The 21,361-nt window shown below is 34.0% G+C and overlaps 1 protein-coding gene across 1 annotated transcript in view; it reads right to left on the minus strand.

The window, feature by feature from the left end:
• Positions 1-4,981: 4,981 nt before the first annotated feature.
• Positions 4,982-21,361, minus strand: part of ATG4C (autophagy related 4C cysteine peptidase) — an 86,836-nt gene continuing 70,456 nt past the window's right edge. The window contains exons 10-11 of the mRNA XM_082652951.1: positions 20,737-20,856; positions 4,982-6,085 (exon numbers count right to left, since the gene is read on the minus strand). Coding sequence (XP_082509077.1) covers positions 5,918-6,085; positions 20,737-20,856 — 288 coding nt within the window. The 3' untranslated portion in view covers positions 4,982-5,917. The remainder of the gene's footprint in view (positions 6,086-20,736; positions 20,857-21,361) is intronic.

The following is a 21,361-nucleotide window of genomic DNA, read 5'->3' on the forward strand; positions in this document are numbered from 1 at the left end:
GAACAGTCTTTTCAAGAAACAGTGCTGGGACAACTGGACGTCCACATGCAAAACAAGGAATTTGGACACCTATCTCACACCATATACAAAAATCAATTCAAAATGGATTTAAAAACCTAAATGTAAGAGCTAAAACTATAAAACTCTTAGAAAGAAGTACATAAATCTTTGTGATCGTGGATTAAACAATGGTTTCTTAAATATGACACCAAAAGCACAAGCAACCAAATAAAAAATAGAAAATAGATAAACTGGACTTTATTGGTGTTTCAAAGGATACCATCAAGAAAGTAAAAAAATCCACAGAATGGGAGAAAATGTTCTTAAATCATGTATATCTGATAAAGGACTTGTATCCAGAATATGCAAAGAACTCTTATAACTCAATACATATAAAGACAAATAAGCAATTTTAAAACGATCTAAGAACTTGAATACACACTTCTCCAAAGAAGATATACAAATGGCCACAAGCATATGAAAAGATGCTAAACATCCTTAGTCACTAAGAAAATGCAAATCAAAACGAGAATAATGTACCATTTTACACACACTGGATGGTTAAAATTAAAGACAACAAGGGTTGGTGAGGAAGCAGAAAAATTGGAACCTTCATACATTGTTAATGGAATTGCAAAATGGTGCAGCCCCTTTGGAAAACAATTTGGCAGTTCCTTAAATAGCTAAACACAGAGCTTCCATATGACCAGCAATTCCATTCCTAGGCATATTCCCAGAAGAAAGGAAAATAAATGTCCACATAAAATCATATACACAAGTGTTCACAGAAGTGTTATTCATAATAGCCAGAAATAGGAACAACCAAAATACCCATCAACTGATAAATAAACAAAATGTAGTATATCCATCTACTAAAATATTATTCAGTCACAAAAAAGAATGAAGTGCTGATACATGCTACAATGTGGATAAATCTGAAAACGTTATGTTAAGTGAAAGGAGTCAGCCACCAAAGGCCACATATGATTCCATGTATATGAAATGTCTGGAATAGGCAAATCCACACGAACAGAAAGTAAATTAGTTAATAGGTACAGGGTTTCTTTTTGGAGTAATGAGAATATTCTGGAATTTGAGAGTAGTGATCACTGTATAACTCTGCAAATATATCTAAAACCAATGAACTGTACACTTGAAAAGGGTGAATTACATCTCAATAAAGTTATTTTTTTAAAAAAACATGATACCACTTCATGCCCACTAGGATGGCTATAAATCAAAAAGACATTAGACTTTCATATAATCTGATACTCTAAATGGCCTTTAATAAAACTTGGACTTTTGAACATCAGCTGACAAAGAAGCACTATGAGCTCTGAGCTGATGCTGTGTGCCAGCTAATACCACAATCTTTGTGTAGCAGCTTATACAATATTGGATTTTATATTTCATTTCCCCTTATTTTGTAAACATGACAGGAAAATAGAAAAAAGAAAGTGCTAAAACTCACGGTAAGAAATGTAGGTCTCAAACTTCATATAATTAATATAAAGACAGAAATAATCATCAGCCTCAATGAAATGCTCACTGGACTTTAAGTCAATCAACTGTATGTTTGACTATAAAAGAACAAAATAAAGAACATCTATGAAATGCTAGAACTCTAAGATTATGTCAACACTATATGATTAAAATAATTTTATAATGTTTTTAATATTTCCATAATATTTCACACTCTCTGGGACAGAACCTTCCTTAAAATATTGTTTGAAAGCATCTATGGCTCAGTTCCTTCACATTCAGCTGTTTTAAGTGTTTACAGGAACACACTATGTACGAAAATAAGAGTCTCTCTCCAGGTCTCTCTCTCTAGACATGGGCTGGTAGCCACAAAACTGGCCAAGCACAGTGAATCAGGTTTAGGAACCAGATACAAGACACAGGAAAGACTACCATGCAAGTCAGAGAGACAATGTCATTACACAATAAGTGGTGGCTCTCTCCATCAAATAGAATGCAGTTAAATTTTAAAAATAAGAATCAAAATTCAACCTATTAAACACAAAATAGAAGACAATATAGACAAGTGAAAATACTATATTGAGGTAGCAGAAGTGTAGGGTGGATTTTTTTTCTATGATATCTAGTTAAAGTAACTTGGAAATAACTTAAATATGTATGTGTACCTCTCCATTAAAACTCCCTGATAACTTACTAGATAAAGTCCTAACTATGGACTCTCCTGACCTGCTCCATTATAGGATCATCCAAGTCTCAGGACTCCTTAATTGTCTCCTTAATCCCAGATCTAATTCCCCATCTTAGATTCATTAGCTATAATTTGATACAACTGAATTGATCAGAACAGTGCTGTATAAATAGCAAGTAGCTACAAGGATGCCACATTGTACAACTCCAGGAGTGCCATTCACATTACACTGAAAACAGTGCCCCCCTGGAGTTGTGCAACATGGTAGCCACATATCTACCTTTTGGTATCAGTCAGTATTTACTTTCTTCCAATGCCTACATCAAATTTTAAATCATCCCAGGGACTTCCGTGGTGGTCCAGTGGTAAAGAATCTGCCTTCCAATGCAGGGGACGTGAGTTCGATCCCTGGTCGGGGAACTAAGATCCCACATGCCGCAGGGCAAATAAGCCCGTGCACCACAACTACTGGGCTTGCATGCCTCAACAAGAGAGCCCGTGTGCCACAAACTACAGAGCCCACTTGCTCCGGAGCTCACAAACCCTGGAGCCCGCACGCCACAACTAAAGAGAAGCCTGTGCACCACAACTGGAGAGAGGCCCATGCACCTCAACAAAAGATCCCACGTGCCACAACTAAGACCCAACACAGACAAAAAAAAGAAAGTAATAAATTAAATATTTTTTTAAAAAATTTTAAATCATCCCAGCCTTCAAGCCTTTTAAATTCATACTTTTTACCTGTGTCAGTTTGATATGGTGTATTTGCCTAGACACACTCAAAACTTGCTGTCAATAATTCTCTCATCCTTTTGTTATCAGACTTCTATTGGACTTCTAACTTTCCTCTCTTTACCTTTCCTGCTTATAAAATAACTTCTTTTAAAACCCATGAATTCCCAATTCTTATTATATTGTCTTAGTATAAAATATAAGTATTATATTTATACTTATTAATTTAATTTTCAATAACATTATAAATGAAAGATAATTCTCTATAGAATTTTTTGGGTATTCATTCTTGAATGACAGCGGTATCTGGACTATTGACTTAAAATAGGGGAAAACTGAGTTTCTAAATTTCTGGAGGAATTGGTTAGAGGGTAGCACAATAATTTTTCTACCTAATACAAACATGTATTTTGTTTCCATTCTCCTAAAAATAAGATGACATTAACATATATATTTTTAGATATGTTTGCCCTTGGACAATGCTAAATCCTAAGGTTAACAGAATTTTTAATCTTCTAATGTTGTCTTCTCACTAATACAAATTCAATGGGGTTGGTTTAACGTAAAAACAGAAAAATGGATACCTCTGGGAAATTCTTTTGCATAGACTTACACTATAAAGGATCTTTTCATTCAGTCATTCACCAAATGATGACTCTCAAGATTGCCTGCTGGTGGTTAATACATTGACAAAAGGGGATTCAAAGTGTCAAATTTTATGAAGAAGACAGAAAAGAAAACTTTGCCACCAAAAAGTCACATCAAAAATTTTTAAAATTCATTTCTGATACGTTAATGGTAAAATCTAGTATCTTAATATTGATGTCCAAATGGAGGATCCTCCTATCATAATTCTAACAGAACACCCACTTCAGAATCTTGTCTCTTTTTACTTTCTTTTATTCCAGGCTGAAAGAGATCATCCAATAGCTTTATTGACTGAGTTTACTGGCTGTCAGAACTTTAAATGAAATCTGTGTTCAAAACAAATTCTGAAACCTCTATTCTAAATCTAATGATGTAGTTTTGTTGCTGTCTTTCCGGTAAAATATTAGCACAACTTTTGGCTGGTCCTTGGCTGAAGCTGATTTTTTTATTATTAATAGGCAAGATAAATCCATCAGCCTATCTCTCAATTTTCATGAATGCATGCATTCATTCATACATATTGTTGAATACTTTTTATATGCATATTATTCTAATAATTTCTGATCCTAACCATTTATTCTCAGTCATGGGGATGATTGTATTGTAAGATCTGTCTTGTCTGTGCAATATTCTGAGTATTTTCAATATAATGCAATGTAAAGGAAGTTTCTCCCTCCTCTCACCTCAACTTTGTCCAGGTGTAATTTTGTCTCATCCCCAAATATGCTGTGAAAATAACAGAATGCTATTCTGTAATTCTAAGCTTGTATATAGTCCTTGTAAGAGAACACTTACAGTCAGTTCTGATTTGTTTGAAGATATGGTGCTCTAATTTGATGTGTTTGTTGTAGAATCCTGTGACTACTGCAGGTGTATAGGAACAACAAATTGCAGTACTGTAGACGAGGGAGCTGCAGTGTATAAAATCAGGCATACCACTGGCTTCTTGTTGTACCTGTACTGCTTTCGCATTCTACGAAAATCAGTACCATACTTAACTTGTCCAGATTTCATCTAGGGTAAAGGAAAATTTTAGATTACTGACTATTTTTTGAATTCAATAAAATATCTTCACCAGGAAATGCCAAACCTGATTTCTCTCATCAGGCATACCAAAGCAATCTATCTGCCCACCCTCTTTCAGTTTTGCATGTAACTCTAAACCTAACAAATAGGCTTCCTGAAGGGAAAATATCAATGACTTTAAATGATACCCAATTTTATGTCTTTATAAGTCACCTTTTCACACTGAAACATGGAAGCTTCATAAAATAAGTTAATACTTGCTTTCAAAGCAACAATATTATTTGCCTTCATTATAAATAAACAGAATTCATTTGAGACAATGATTTTTCAAATGAAAGGATTAAAATAATCCCATTAAAACCAAAACAAAGGCATTTTAAGTTCTTACATCTTTATTAAAGTACTTATTTTATAAACCTGGCTCAATAATAACTCATACTTTTATATCACATATTTGCCTTTAAGCAATACATAACACACTTAAGGCAGATTTACCTTATAGATGGCCACTGCACTGATTTATACAAATAGCAAAAATCACATGGAGGAGCATCTACTGATATCTTTCCTGGTACTTATCTTTAGATTTTAAAACTGCATAATAAGTAGAGTTTCCATAAAATTTCATTTTTGAGATAGGAAACAAACAATTTTGCCTTTATCTGTTAGATTGGATGTAGTTATTAGTAATAACATAACCTTTAAATCTGTAGGGAAAACCAATACTTTACCTTCACTGCTCAGACAAGGCTCAACAGCAAGTAAAATGAGGTGCCACTGTAAAATCATATTGCTAAGTATTACCTTAACTCAAAATTCTGCTTATGTAATTATATCATATCACAGCTAAAAATTACTATTTAATATATCAAGATACATCCAAAAGCATCCTTTGGTTGCATTAATATCAGGAGGCTTAGGCAGCACTGAAGATTCATTCTCTGCTCTTCTGGTCATTAGTATAATCTGAAGCTTTTGAAACTATTTGGTGATCCTATTTTGGGGCCCAATATCACAAAACCTTCAGGAGAATACTGGACCCAGGTGGAAGAATTTGAAGACTGGAAGACTTGCAGTTAAGGTAGAGTTATCATTAGCAGATCTTAGGGAAACAGGAATGCAGCCAGAATCACTTGATATTTATTAGAAATCAAGATTCACTGAATCATTTCTCTTTCAAAAAAATATCTTTAAAACTTGTATATTTTCAAATGTTCTTTTTTTAAAGAACATATAAAATTAAGGTATTTGTGAAAATAAACCAGTTTCAAGTATACTTGTTTCTCTTCATTTTGCTTCCTTCAAAGGATTTCTTCTCATCAAGCACAAATGTGCTAATCTTTACAGCAAGACAAACTCTTCTGTGCTAAATCTTTTTAATCTTTTCTTTTCATCCTCTGAGAAAAGGTCTTCTTCATTGGCTGTAGTAGATGTAAAATCATAGTCTCTGGAATGACCATTTACAAAAGTAAATAAGGGATATTTCTCCTTAGAAGAAATTTTCAGCATCTGTAACAGAAAGAACAGAAGAATCCCTTATTGGATGCAATAGTACACAGTAGGACCACATGATGAAATCTAATGTTTTAGCCCTGAATCTCTCTTGTTAGCTTCTCTCATTTACATTTATCCAGTGCTACTGCTTTACTGTTCTGGCTAAAAGACAAAAGTTGATCAGCATTGTATAGTTTATTTATCGCTAAACACCTACTTCCCCATTAGGATTAGACCATCAGAAATTAACTATATTATCATTCCTACCCAAAACCCCCCAAAGTAAAGTCTTTTGGTCACATTTGTTTGAAGGCTTACTAGTGAGTTAAGATTTATCTTCTATTGGTGGTAACAGACAATAAAACAAAATGGTATCACTGATTATGGTAAAATACTGTGAATGACTGTTTAGTACCATAACACACACAAAAAAATTAAACTAAGTCAAAAGGTCCATTCTAATCTCACTTCTACAACTTAACTTTGATGTGATCTTTGACAAATCACTCTACCTGAGTATCACCTATAAAACCGGGCAAAAGTTATCGAATCTCCTTATCTCAGAGAAATGTTAGGATGACCAAAAGCAATAAAAAGTTATTTTTTAAAATCAAGTTTGGTCTTTTCAAAGATTTCTATATTAAAAAAAATATATTTCTGCAATAATCTAGTTAAGATGAAAAACAGTATTCTTATACACAGTAACAATCCACACTTTACATATTACCTTCTAAAGTTACATTACACAATTTAGAAGTAAAATAAGTAATATCTGGAATTTTGTGAGAACACCAACAACCTTTATATAACCTCTGTCAATTTGGGATTTGTTGACAAGCCAACAACCCATTCTAAACCATTTAAATATTTCCGTTAAACAAAGTCTATTAAAAAATTAAAACAATTTTCATTTTAAGGTTAACAAAAATTTTTGAGTGAAGGATGTTTTTATAGAAATAAACATTTCTATAGGTAACCAGGACTTATAAGAAGGATTCTGAAAAGTTTATGTGAGTTACAAAGAATGCTGAAAAAATATCAATAGTACTTATACATCATTAATCATGATCAATTAAATATAATTTAAGGATAATTTTAGCAGTAAAAACTAAATTCTCCCAAATGTTGATATTCAACTGAAGGCTCATCAAATTCTTATATATTACATTTATAGATTCTCTTGGCTAAAATAAATATGTAGCCCTAGGATATAGATACAATGTTAAATTTAAAATATTTCAATGAGACAGTTAATATGAAATCCATTTTCTAATTGAGTGGAAATGAACCATTTAAAAACAATCAAGTACTTAAAAAACCAGATGTGATGAAATATGATTGATCCTATAATTCATATTCTGCTCCTGCTTTTTACACTTCTCAAATTCATTTAACTTATATTCTAAAAAAAAAAGGTAGAGAGAAGGGCAAAAATGTGGAAATGAAAAGTAAGAGACAGAGGGGGCCGGCATCTGATCAATCACCTTTCACCTCCAGCCAATGGCTGGAATACAGTCCAAAATTGTTACCATTTTATATTCATTTAACATCACTTATAAAAGTCCAGTATCTAACAAGCAGGTATCATTGTATCATTTTCAACTCAACACGCAAAGCTAACATTATCATGTCTTCATCCTTTCTTTCAAAATCAAGACGCCTTTCAAATGCTTTTCAAAGCTCTAAGCACCATATCAAGAATTTTTTAGACTTTTTTTTATAAAGAATAACCATTGATTTGAACTTCTATTAGAAGGGAAAAGTTTAGTTTTCTTTTTTATACTACAAAATAGGATGCACTGTCAAAACATTAAGGTCCCTCCATAATGGATAACATAAAATCTGCACAAAGAAAATTCCGAATTAGGTTATCTATATGACTTGGGGTATTATATCAATTGAGATATTATACAAAATAAAGATAATGAAAGACATTTAATAACTTGGGGAAATATTTAATATTTTGTTGTATTTCCTTCTAGATTTTTTAAAGTACATGTTTAAAATTACTTTAACAAAACTGAGATGAAATTTTATATATAGTGTTTATCCTGTTTTTCCTTTAACATTACATAATAAATACTGAACTACAATCCTCCAGCCTGTGGAATGAAAACCACATTCACAGAAAGATAGACAAAATGAAAAGGCAGAGGACTATGTATCAGATGAGGGAATAAGATAAAACCCCGAAAAACAACTAAATGAAGTGGATAGAGGTAACCTTCCAGAAAAAGAATTCAGAATAATGATAGTGAACATGGTCCTAGACCTTGAAAAAGAACGGAGGCAAAGACTGAGAAGATGCAAGAAATGTTTAACAAAGATCTAGAAGAATTAAAGAACAAACAAACAGAGATGAACAACACAACATCTGAAAACAAAAATACACTAGACAGAATCAATAGCAGAATAACTGAGGTAGAAGAATGGATAAGTCACCTGGAAGACAGAATGGTGGAATTCATTGCTGTGGAACAGAATAAAGAAAAAAGAATGAAAATAAATGAAGACAGCCTAAGAGACCTCTGGGACAACATTAAATGCACTACCATTCACATTATAGGGGTCCCAGAAGAAGAGAGAGAGAAAGGACCAGAGAAAATATTTGAAGAGATTATAGTCAAAAACTTCCCTAACATGGGAAAGGAAACAGCCAGCAAGCCCAGGAAGTGCTGAGAGTACCAGGCAGGATAAACCCAAGGAGAAACATGCCAAGACACATAGTAATCAAATTGACGAAAATTAAACACAAAGAGAAATTATTGAAAGCAGCAAGGGAAAAACAACAAATAACATACAAGGGAACTCCCATTAGGTTAACAGCTGATTTCTCAGCAGAAACTCTACAAGCCAGAAGGGAATGGTATGATATATTTAAAGAGAGGGAGGAACCTACAACCAAGATTATTCTACCCAGCAAGGATCTCATTCAGATTCGATGGAGAAATCAAAAGCTTTACAGACAAGCAAAAGCAAAGAGAATTCAGCACCACCAAACCAGCTCTAAAACAAATGCTAAAGGAACTTCTCTAAGTGGGAAACACAAGAGAAGAAAAGGACCTACAAAAACAAACCCAAAACAATTAAGAAAATGGTAATAGGAACATACATGTCGATAATTACCTTAAATATGAATGGATTAAATGCTCCAACCAAAAGACACAGGCTTGCTGAATAGATACAAATACAAGACGCATATATACGCTGTTTATAGGAGACCCACTGCAGACCTAGGGACACATACAGACTGAAAGTAAGGGGATGAAAAAATTTTCCATGCAAATGGAAATCAAAAGAAAGCTGGAGTAGCAATACTCATATCAGACAAAATAGACTTTAAAATAAAGAATGTTACAAGAGACAAGGAAGGATACTACATAATGACCAAGGGATCAATCCAAGAACATATAACAATTATAAATATATATGCAACCAACATAGGAGCACTTCAATACATAAGGCAAATGCTAACAGCTATAAAAGAGGAAATTGACAGTAACACAGTAATAGTGGGGTAACCTAACACCTCACTTACACCTGTGCACAGATCATCCAGACAGAAAATAAATAAGAAAACACAAGCTTTAAACGACACAACAGACCACACAGATTTAACTAATATTTATAGGACATTCCATCTGAAAACAGCAGATTACACTTTTGTCTCAAGTGCGCACAGAACATTCTCCAGGATAGATCACATCTTGGGTCACAAATCAAGCCTTGGTAAATTTAAGAAAATTGAAATCTAACAAGCATCTTTTCCGACCACAATGCTATGAGAATAGAAATAAATTACAGGGAAGAAAACATAAAAAAACACAAACACATGGAGGCTAAACAATACATTACTAAATAACCAAGAGATCACTGAAGAAATCAAAGAGGAAGTCAGAAAGTACCTAGAGACAAATGACAATGAAAACACAATGATCCAAAACCTATGGGATGCGGCAAAGGAAGTTCTAAGAGGGAAGTTTATAGCAATAAAATCCTACCTCAAGAAACAAGAAAAATCCCAAATAAACAATCTAAACTTACACCTAAAGGAACTAGAGAGAGAAGAACAAACAAAACCCAAAGTCAGCAGAAGGAAAGAAATCATAAAGATCAGAGCAGAAATAAATGAAATAGAAACAAAGAAAACAATAGCAAAGATCAATAAAACTAAAAGCCGGTTCTTTGAGAAGATAAACAAAATTGATAAACCTTTAGCCAGACTCATCAAGAAGAAGAGGGAGAGGACTCAAACAAATAAAATTAGAAATGAAAAAGGAGAAGTTACAATGGACCCCAAAGAAATACAAAGCATCATAAGAGACTACTACAAGCAACTCTATGCCAATAAAATGGACAACCTGGAAGAAATGGACAAATTTTTAGAAAAGCACAACCTTACCAGACTGAACCAGGAAGAAATAGAAAATATAAACAGACCAATCACAAGCACTGAAAGTGAAACTGTGATTAAAAATGTTCCAACAGGGCTTCCCTGGTGGTGCAGTGGTTCAGAGTCCGCCTGCCGGTGCAGGGGAGACAGGTTCGTGCCCCGGTCTGGGAAGATCCCACATGCCACGGAGCAGCTGGGCCCATGAGCCATGGCCGCTGAGCCTGCGCGTCTGGAGCCTGTGCTCCACAACGGGAGTGGCCACAACAGTGAGAGGCCCACGTACCGCAAAAAAAAAAAAAAAAAAAAAAAAAAAAAAAAAAATGTTCCAACAAACAAAAGCCCAGGACCAGATGGCTTCACAGGCAAATTCTATCAAACATTTAGAGGAGCGCTAACACCTAAGTTTCTCAAACTCTTCCAAAATATATCAGAGGGAGGAACACTCCCAAACTCATTCTACGAGGCCACCACCACCCTGATACCAAAACCAGACAAAGATGTTACCAAAGAAGAAAACTATAGGCCAATATCACTGATGAATACAGATGCAAAAATCCTCAACAAAATACTAGCAAACAGAATCCAACAGCACATTAAAAGGATCATACACCATGACAGTGGGATTTATCCCAGGGATGCAAGGATTCTTCAATATATGCAAATCAATCAATGTGATATAGCTGATCCACTTTGTTATACAGCAGAAACTAACACAACATTGTAAAGCAATTATACTCCAATAGAAATGTTAAAAAAAATCAATGTGATACACCAATATTAATAAACTGAAGAATAAAAACCAAATGATCATCTCAATAAATGCAGAAAAAGCTTTTCACAAAATTCAACACCTATTTATGATTAAAAACTCTCCAGGGAGTGGGCACAGAGGGACCCTACATCAACATAATAAAGCCCATATATTACAAACCCACAGCAAACACCATTCTCAAAGGTGAAAAACTGAAAGCATTTCCTCTAAGATCAGAAACAAGAAAAGGATGTCCACTCTCGCCACTATTATTCAGCACAGTTTTGGAAGTCCTGGCCACGGCAATCAGAGAAGCAAAAGAAATAAATGGAATACAAATTGGAAAAGAAGAAGTAAAACTGTCATTGTTTGCAGATGACATGATACTATACAAAGAAAATCATAAAGATGCCCCCAGAAAACTACTAGAGTTAATCAATGAATTTGGTAAAGTAGCAGGATACAAAATTAATGCACAGAAATCTCTGGCATTCCTACACACTAATGATGAAAAATCTGAAAGTGAAGTTAAGAAAACACTCCCATTTACCACTGCAACAAAAAGAATAAAATATCTAGGAATAAACCTACCTAAGGAGACAAAAGACCTGTATGCAGAAAATTATAAGACACTGATGAAAGAAATTAAAGATGATACAAAGAGATGGAGAGATATACCATGTTCTTGGATTGGAAGAATCAACATTGTGAAAATGACTCTACTACCCAAAGCAATCTACAGATTCAATGCAATCCCCATCAAACTACCACTGGCATTTTTCACAGATTTGAACAAAAAATTTCACAATTTTTATGAAAACACAAAAAAACCCATATAACCAAAGCAATCTTGAGAAAGAAAAACGGAGCTGGAGGAATAAGGCTCCCTGACTTCAGACTATACTACAAAGCTACAGTAATCAAGACAGTATGGTACTGGCACAAAAACAGAAAGATAGATCAATGGAACAGGATAGAAAGCACAGAGATACACCCACACACCTGTGGTCATCTTATCTTTGATAAAGGAGGCAAGAATATAAAATGGAGAAGAGACAGCATCTTCAATAAGCAGTGCTGGGAAAACTAGACAGCTACATGTAAAAGAATGAAATTAGAACACTCCCTAACAACATAAACAAAAATAAACTCAAAATGGATTAAAGACCTAAATGTAAGGCCAGACACTATCAAACTCTTAGAGGAAAACATAGGCAGAACACTCTATGACATAAATCACAGCAAGGTCCTTTTTGACCCACCTCCTAGAGAAATGGAAAAAAACAAAAATAAACAAATGAGACCTAATGAAACTTAAAAGCTTTTGCACAGCAAAGGGCAACATAAGACCAAAAGACAACCCTCAGAATGGGAGAAAATATTTGCAAATAAAGCAACTGACAAAGGATTAATCTTCAAAATTTACAAGCAGCTCATGCAGCTCAATATCAAAAAAACAAACAACCCAATCCAAAAATGGGCAGAAGACCTAAAAAGACATTTCTCCAAAGAAAATATACAGATTGCCAACAAACACATGAAACAATGCTCAACATCATTAATCGTTAGAGAAATGCAAATCAAAACTACAATGAGGTATCATCTCACACAGGTCAGAATGGCCATCATCAAAAAATCTACAAACAATAAATGCTGGAGAGGGTGTGGAGAAAGAGGAACCCTCTGGCACTGTTGGTGGCAATGTAAATTGATACAGCCACTATGGAGAGCAGTATGGAGGTTCCTTAAAAAACTACAAATAGAACTACCATATGACCCAGCAATCCCACTACTGGGCACGTACCCTGAGAAAATCATAATTCAAAAAGAGTCATGCACCACAATGTTCCTTGCAGCTCTATTTACAATAGCCTGGACATGGAAGCAACCTAAGTGTCCATCAACAGATGAATGGATAAAGAAGATGTGGCACATATATACAATGGAATATTACTCAGCCATAAAAGGAAACAAAACTGAGTTATTTGTAGTGAGGTGGATGGACCTAGAGTCTGTCATACACAGTGAAGTAAGTCAGAAAGAGAAAAACAAATACTGTGTGCTAACACATATATACGGAATCTAAAAAACAGAACAAAAAAAAAGGTCATGAAGAACTAGGGGCAAGACAGGAATAAAGACACAGACCTACTAGAGAATGGACTTGAGGATACGAGGCGGGGCAAGGGTAAGCTGGGACAAAGTGAGAGAGTGGCATGGACATATATACACTACCAAATGTAAAACAGATAGCTAGTGGGAAGCAGCTGCATAGCACAGGGAGATCAGCTCAGTGCTTTGTGAGCACCTAGAGGGGTGGGATAGGGAGGGTGGGAGGGAGGGAGAGGCAAGAGGGAAGAGATATGGGGATATATGTATATGTATAACTGATTCACTTTGTTATAAAGCAGAAACTAACACACCATTGTAAAGCAATTATACTCCAATAAAGATGTTTAAATAAATAAATAAATAAATAAATAAATAAATAAATAAAATAAAAAAGTCACAGGGACGTATTCTACACCATGGGGAATATAGTCTATAATACTGTAATTACTCTGTATGGTGACAGATGGTAACTGGACTTATCATGGTGATCACTGCATAATGTGTAAAAATACTGAATCACCATGTTGTACAACTGAAACTAGTCTAATATTGTATGTCAATTATAATTCAATATAAAAAAGAAAAAACACAATTATTAAAAAAAGAAAGAAAAAAGATTAGAAGGAAATGAATTGTAGTGCTAATCTAAAATGGCAGCATCCTAGGTGAAAGACTTATACACTGAAAACTATAAAACTCTCATAAAGGAAACTGAAGATGATTTAAAGAAATGGAAAGATATCTCATGCTCTTGGATTGACAGAATTAATATTGTTAAAAGGCTGTACTACTCAAAGCAATCTACAGATATAATGCAATCCCTATCATATTATCCAAGACATTTTTCACAGAACTAGAACAAATAATACTAAAATTTATATGGAACCACAAAAGACCCAGAGTTGCCAAAGCATTCCTCAGGGAAAAGAACAAAGCTGGAGGCAAAACCCTCCCAGACTTCAGACAATACTACAAAGCTACAGTAAACAAAACAGCATGGTATTGGCACACAGACACATAGATCGATGGAACAGAATAGAGAGCCCAGAAGTAAACCCACACACCTACTGTCAATTAATCTATAACAAAGGAAGCAAGAATATACAATGGAGAAAAGACAATCTCTTCAGCAAGTGGTGCTGGGAAAGCTGGACAGCCTCACATAAATCAGTGAAATTAGAACACTCCCTCAAACGATATACAAAACAAAATCAAAATGTCTTAAAGACCTAAATACAGGACATGACACCATAAAACTCCCAGAAGAGAACATAGACAAAACACTCTTCGACATAAATCATAGCAATATTTTCTTAGATCAGTCTCCCAAGACAAAAGAAATAAGAGCAAAAGTAAACAAATGGGACCTAAACAAACTTATAAGCTTTTGCACAGCAAAGGAAACCATCAACAAAATTAAAAGACAACCTACAGAATGGGAGAAAATATTTGCAAACGATGCACCTGACAAAGGGTTAATATCTAAAATATACAAACAGCTCATACTACTCAATATCAAAACAAACAACCCAATCAAAAAATGGGGAGAAAACCTAAATAGTTGTTTCTTTAAAGAAGACATGCCGATTGGCCAACAGGTATATGAAAAGATGTTCAACATCTGTACCTCAATAAATAAATAAACAAACAACAAGGTCCTACTGTACAGCACAGGGAACTATATTCAATATCCTGTGATAAACCATAATGGAAAAGAATACAAAAAAGTATATATATGTACAACTGAGAATATACATGTATAAAAGAATATATATACATATATATGTACAACTGTACAGCAGACATTAAGGTAACATTGTAAATCAACTATACTTCAAAAAATTCAATAAATAAATAAATACATGTTTTAAAACGTAGTCTACTGTAGTGCTCGCTTCGGCAGCACATATACTAAAATTGGAACGATACAGAGAAGATTAGCACGGTCCCTGCTCAAGGATGACAGGCAAATTTGTGAAGCGTTCCATATTTTTCTTATTCAACATAGTTCTGGAAGTTTCAGTCACAGCAATCAGAGAAGAAAAGGAAATAAAAGGAATCCAAATTGGAAAAGAAGAAGTAAAGCTGTCACTGTTTGCAGATGACATGATACTATACATAGAGAATCCTAAAGATGCTACCAGAAAACTGCTAGAGCTAATCAATGAATTTGGTAAAGTAGCAGGATACAAAATTAATGCACAGAAATCTCTGGCATTCCTATACACTAATGATGAAAAATCTGAAAGTAAAATCAAGAAAACACTCCCATTTACCATTGCAACAAAAAGAATAAAGTATCTAGGAATAAACCTACCTAAGGAGACAAAAGACCTGTATGCAGAAAGCTGTAAGACACTGATGAAAGAAATTAAAGATGATACAAAGAGATGGAGAGATATACCATGTTCTTGGATTGGAAGAATCAACATTGTGAAAATGACTCTACTACCCAAAGCAATCTACAGATTCAATGCAATCCTTATCAAACTATCACTGGCATTTTTCACAGAACTAGAACAAAAAATTTCACAATTTGTATGAAAACACAAAAGACCCCGAATAGCCAAAGCAATCTTGAGAACGAAAAACGGAGCTGGAGGAATCAGGCTCCCTGACTTCAGACTATACTACAAAGCTACAGTAATCAAGATAGCATGGTACTGGCACAAAAACAGAAATATAGATCAATGGAACAGGATAGAAAGTCCAGAGATAAACCCACGCACATATGGTCACCTTATCTTTGATAAAGGAGGCAGGAATGTACAGTGGAGAAAGGACAGCCTCTTCAATAAGTGGTGCTGGGAAAACTGGACAGCTACATGTAAAAGTATGAGATTAGATCACTCCCTAACACCATACACAAAAATAAGCTCAAAATGGATTAAAGACCTAAATGTAAGGCCAGACACTATCAAGCTCTTAGAGGAAAACATAGGCAGAACACTCTATGACATAAATCACAGCAAGGTCCTTTTTGACCCACCTCCTAGAGAAATGGAAATAAAAACAAAAATAAACAAATGGGACCTAATGAAACTTAAAAGCTTTTGCACAGCAAAGTAAACCATAAACAAGACCAAAAGACAACCCTCAGAATGGGAGAAAATATTTGCAAATGAAGCAACTGACAAAGGATTCATCTCCAAACTTTACAAGCAGCTCATGCAGCTCAATAATAAAAAAACAAACAACCCAATACAAAAATGGTCAGAAGACCTAAATAGACATTTCCCCAAAGAAGATATACAGACTGCCAACAAACACATGAAAGAATGCTCAACATCACTAATCATTAGAGAAATGCAAATCAAAACTACAATGGCCATCATCAAAAAATCTACAAACAATAAATGCTGGAGAGGGTGTGGAGAAAAAGGAACCCTCTGGCACTGTTGGTGGCAATGTAAATTGATACAGCCACTATGGAGAGCAGTATGGAGGTTCCTTAAAAAACTACAAATAGAACTACCATATGACCCAGCAATCCCACTACTGGGCATATACCCTGAGAACACCGTAATTCAAAAAGAGTCATGTACCAAAATGTTCATTGCAGCTCTATTTACAATAGCCCGGAGATGGAAACAACCTAAGCGTCCATCATCGGATGAATGGATAAAGAATATGTGGCACATATACACAATGGAATATTACTCAGCCATAAAAAGAAATGAAATTAAGCTATTTGTAATGAGGTGGATAGATCTAGAGTCTGTCTTACAGAGTGAAGTCAGAAAGAGAAAGACAAATACCATATGCTAACACATATATATGGAATTTAAGAAAAAAAATGTAATGAAGAACCTAGGGGTAAGACAGGAATAAAGACACAGACCTACTAGAGAATGGACTTGAGGATATGGGGAGGGGGAAGGGTAAGCTGTGACAAAGCGAGAGAGAGGCATGGACATATATACACTACCAAACGTAAGGTAGATAACTAGTGGGAAGCAACTGCATAGCACAGGGAGATCAGTTCGGTGCTTTGTGACCGCCTGGAGGGGTGGGATAGGGAGGGTGGGAGGGAGGGAGACGCAAGAGGGAGGAGATATGGGAACATATGTATATGCATGACTGATTCACTTTGTTGTAAAGCAGAAACTAACACACCATTGTAAAGCAATTATACTCCAATAAAGATGAAAACAAAAACGTAGTATACTGTAAAATGTACTACTATTTAGCAGTTTAAATGAATAAGCTAGACCAACATGAATAGATATAATCTCCAAGTCACTATCAAATGAAAAAGCAAATTGCAAAAGGATACATAACATTTTTATATGAATATATAATTAATGACAAGTTTAAGAACATACCAAAAAAAACAGTGTATGTTGTTTACAGATACATCAAGTATACTAATTTACACTAATTTAGGATAGTGGCTACCACTGGGAAGGAAATAAGGGAGTAAGATTGGGGAAGGGTAATACACTTCGATTATATACGTGGGGTATTTTTTTTCTCCCTTAAGCTTAGAGGTAGCACGTGGCTATTTATTATTCTATCCTCTATATTTCTGTATGCTTGAAATTTTTAAAAACTAATTTAATAAAATGAACATATTGCAAAGTACAAACTTCTTCAGTCTGGCATTCAATACTCCCCACAATATTATTCCAACCTCCTTTTCTAGACTCATCCTTCACTATTTCCTATAGCAGTGTTTCCCAAGCCTTGGACATTTATATACCTCCTTCCTTATTTTCACTATATATGCCATCTCTATTACAATTAATGAATATTTTTCTTTTCATAATTTTAACCCCAGTAGCCTTGTACAGGTCAATGATAAGTAGGAAACCACATGTTTAATAAGCCAGCTATTCTTTTCTAATATGAATATACATATATAAGTATCAGAATATTTGTCCCAGGGTCACTTAAAACATCAAGTATCACACTTTAGGTTGCACTTATACTAGTGGTTCTCAAATTTGGTGTACAAGATTACTTGTGAAGTTTGTTAGAAATGGAGGCTCCCAGGCCATATCTCTAGGGATTCTGATTCATGCAATCAGAAGACAAAAAATCGTGCCCTATATGTATCCATGGCACCTAACAAATTGGACTATTTGCCATTCTCTAGAGAAGCTCTACATTTTTCTTTTCCAATACTTTTCCTCTTGTTATCTCCTCTGCTTGACGTACCCTCCCCCTTCTCCCTTAGCCAACAGAAATTAAGCCTACACTTTAGGGTTCATATTAAATATCACCATCACAATAAAGAACTTTGACTTGGATGTGACATCTCTCTCATTTTAACACTCCTCCTTACCCTATCAATTTATTTCTATTTCCGTATGAATGCTTATCATATTCAATGTAATACATGTCTACTTGTCTTATTCCGCCTCCTGAACTATAAATGCTACTTGAGGGCAAAGCCTTGGCCATTTTGTGTTTTCAACATGACAGTTATTCAGATACTTGCTGGACTGAGCTCTGCTAAACACTGAATTAATTTAACAATTTTTACTAACATTTTAAAAGTCATGTGGCATAAGCATTAGAATATTCATTCACATAGCATTACAAATAAAACATGGGAATCTAGACTACCTGGCCTCAATTTCAAAATGAGAAAACTGAAAATATATCCTATATAGAAACACATAATTTAAGATGTTTTAATTTTCAAAGAAAAAAATAACAGTTTAACTAAAAATGCTTAATTCAGTTTTTAAGAAGGAAAATTGCTTAACTTACAATCTTCCAAGCAAAAGTAAATGATCAAGTTATTAACTGACAAAGTGAGGTTTTGATACTGCTACCAAAAGGTATTAACTTAAGAACAACAGTATAATTAAAGCAAAGTTAATTGACTCTGGCAAAATTCTCAGTACTTCCATATTATATTTCAACATGGTTTCTCATTGCTTTAATACTGCATATTATTTAGATGCATCAAGAGCAATAACTTCTAAGTAGTTTTCCAGTGTAAAAACTATTAGTATAAAACCACAAAACTATCTGTTTTTAATCAGAAAATATCAACATGCAGCTCATTTATGAATACTGTTTTTCTCAATTTGGTAACAGTAATTTGGGCTTTTTTCTATTCCAGAGGTAGACTACATCACTGTTCTAAATATACTTATTTCAACCTAGATAAAAAATAAACTAATGGAAACATAAATGGGACTTTTTAATGGAAAATGTTCATCAACATCAATCTATATTACCATATATCTGTATTTGTATATTTTAGCACGTACATGATACTTCATAAAGCCAGAGAATTGTCAAACTAAAATATACAAATGTATATACTAATTTCAAGTAATAAAAGAGGGGAAAATGGAGAAAACATATTTTCTTATGTTCACTTGGCCTTTCAGGTTGAAAAGAAGAATGAAAAGGTGACAACTGTGAGAAATGAGGAATAAGAAAAGGTTCTCACATATCTCATTTTCTCCTCTCCTCATTCATTTTTCTGTCATGTTCCTGTTAAATTTCCTCTTTTACATGGCAGGTCAAGTAAACTAAACCTAACTTAAATGAAATTTTTTATTTTTTTCATTCTATTTTTACATTATAAAACTAAAATTTCAACCCACTATGTCTATTTTCCTGAATAAAATTAATTGGAAGTAAAGCAGTAATAAGGTATACATATTACAACTGAGCTCAAGTTAAGAATTCCCAAAAATGATTCTAGTTTTAGTTTTACTTACCATAAAAAATGATAACCTATAATACTGATACTAATAAAGAGAGCCATCCAATTAGTCTTACTTCCTAAATAAGTAATTTTTTTACTTTCTAAAGTACTAAATATAGACAGAGTTTATGGCCCTATAAATGTTTTAGCAGTACTCAAGGGCCAGAAAAATGCAGAAGTTTAAAGGTAATAAGAGGATTTAAATAAACCTATTTCCAAGATCCTATAAGTAGAATAGATCAGATTAAACAAGTTTATTGGAAGGTAACAATACAGCTCATTTGATAAAACAGTCTGAGAAATCCAAAAACACCATTTCTCTTTACAAAAATCAAAACACTTGGACTAACAAGAAATAATGCACAATTTGGCTTGATCAAATACTTCATTAATTTTTTTCTACCCCCTAAGGTATTGCCCTTTTAAAATCCTCTTCAAATAAAATATAACCTAATTGCTTGCACATAGCTAGTTTGCAGAGATTTTTATTTCAACAGTGCCACCTAGTGGAGCAATCAATACTTTCAATTGGTCACTAAGTGATTTCATCATCCTCAAAAGCTAGGAATCCCCAAATAGTTGTATTTCCTGGTTCAAAATATTCTTAATAATATTAACATTCAAGGGGAAATTTTATAAATGAATCATAATCTATATATTTTTATCTTCTGATAGGCTACCTCTAATAAAAATTAGGTCATTTACAAATATTATTATAATATTTAAAATAAAAGTACCTTAGTGATTTCTTCAGAAGCTCGTTTGAAGTCCTGAACATTTCGACAGTAAAATCCTATTGTACAGCTAGGATCCATTTTTCGAAATGACATCTTTTTGGGAGAAGGGCAGTGGAATGTCTGTAATTTTAAAAGTTCTTTAGGATTAATTTAGTTTTATGTGATGGACTTAAGTATACAAAAATATTACTTAATTTAAAATTTGCTATCTAGCTTTCCTCCAAACTACAAACATGCTTTCAAATGGTGTTTTAGTCTCTGCTCTGAAGATGATCCCTCCCAATCTCCAAAGCTGTAAAACGTAAGCGCCAACATTGTGTATATTCAATTCACCAGATCTCCACCTTATGCAACATTAGTGCCATTCTGCAAAAGAAAGGAAGTGTGTCAAAGTGGTGTGCATTTCTAACATTTGCAGAAGGGAAGAAAAATGTGTCTCTGAAAAAGACATGAATAGCTAGTACAAGGTTTAGAATCAAGTTAGCTATTTCTAAGAAAGTGTAATTAATTAAGTCTGTTTGGTTAGAGATTTTTTAAATGTTTATAAACCTTTGAATAAGAATACGAAGACTTTGTAAACAAATACGCGGGTTCATGAAAATGTTCCATAATGATATAAAAAGAG

The sequence above is a fragment of the Grampus griseus genome, assembly GCF_964374135.1.
Source record: "Grampus griseus genome assembly, chromosome: 1".
Lineage (NCBI taxonomy): Eukaryota > Metazoa > Chordata > Mammalia > Artiodactyla > Delphinidae > Grampus > Grampus griseus.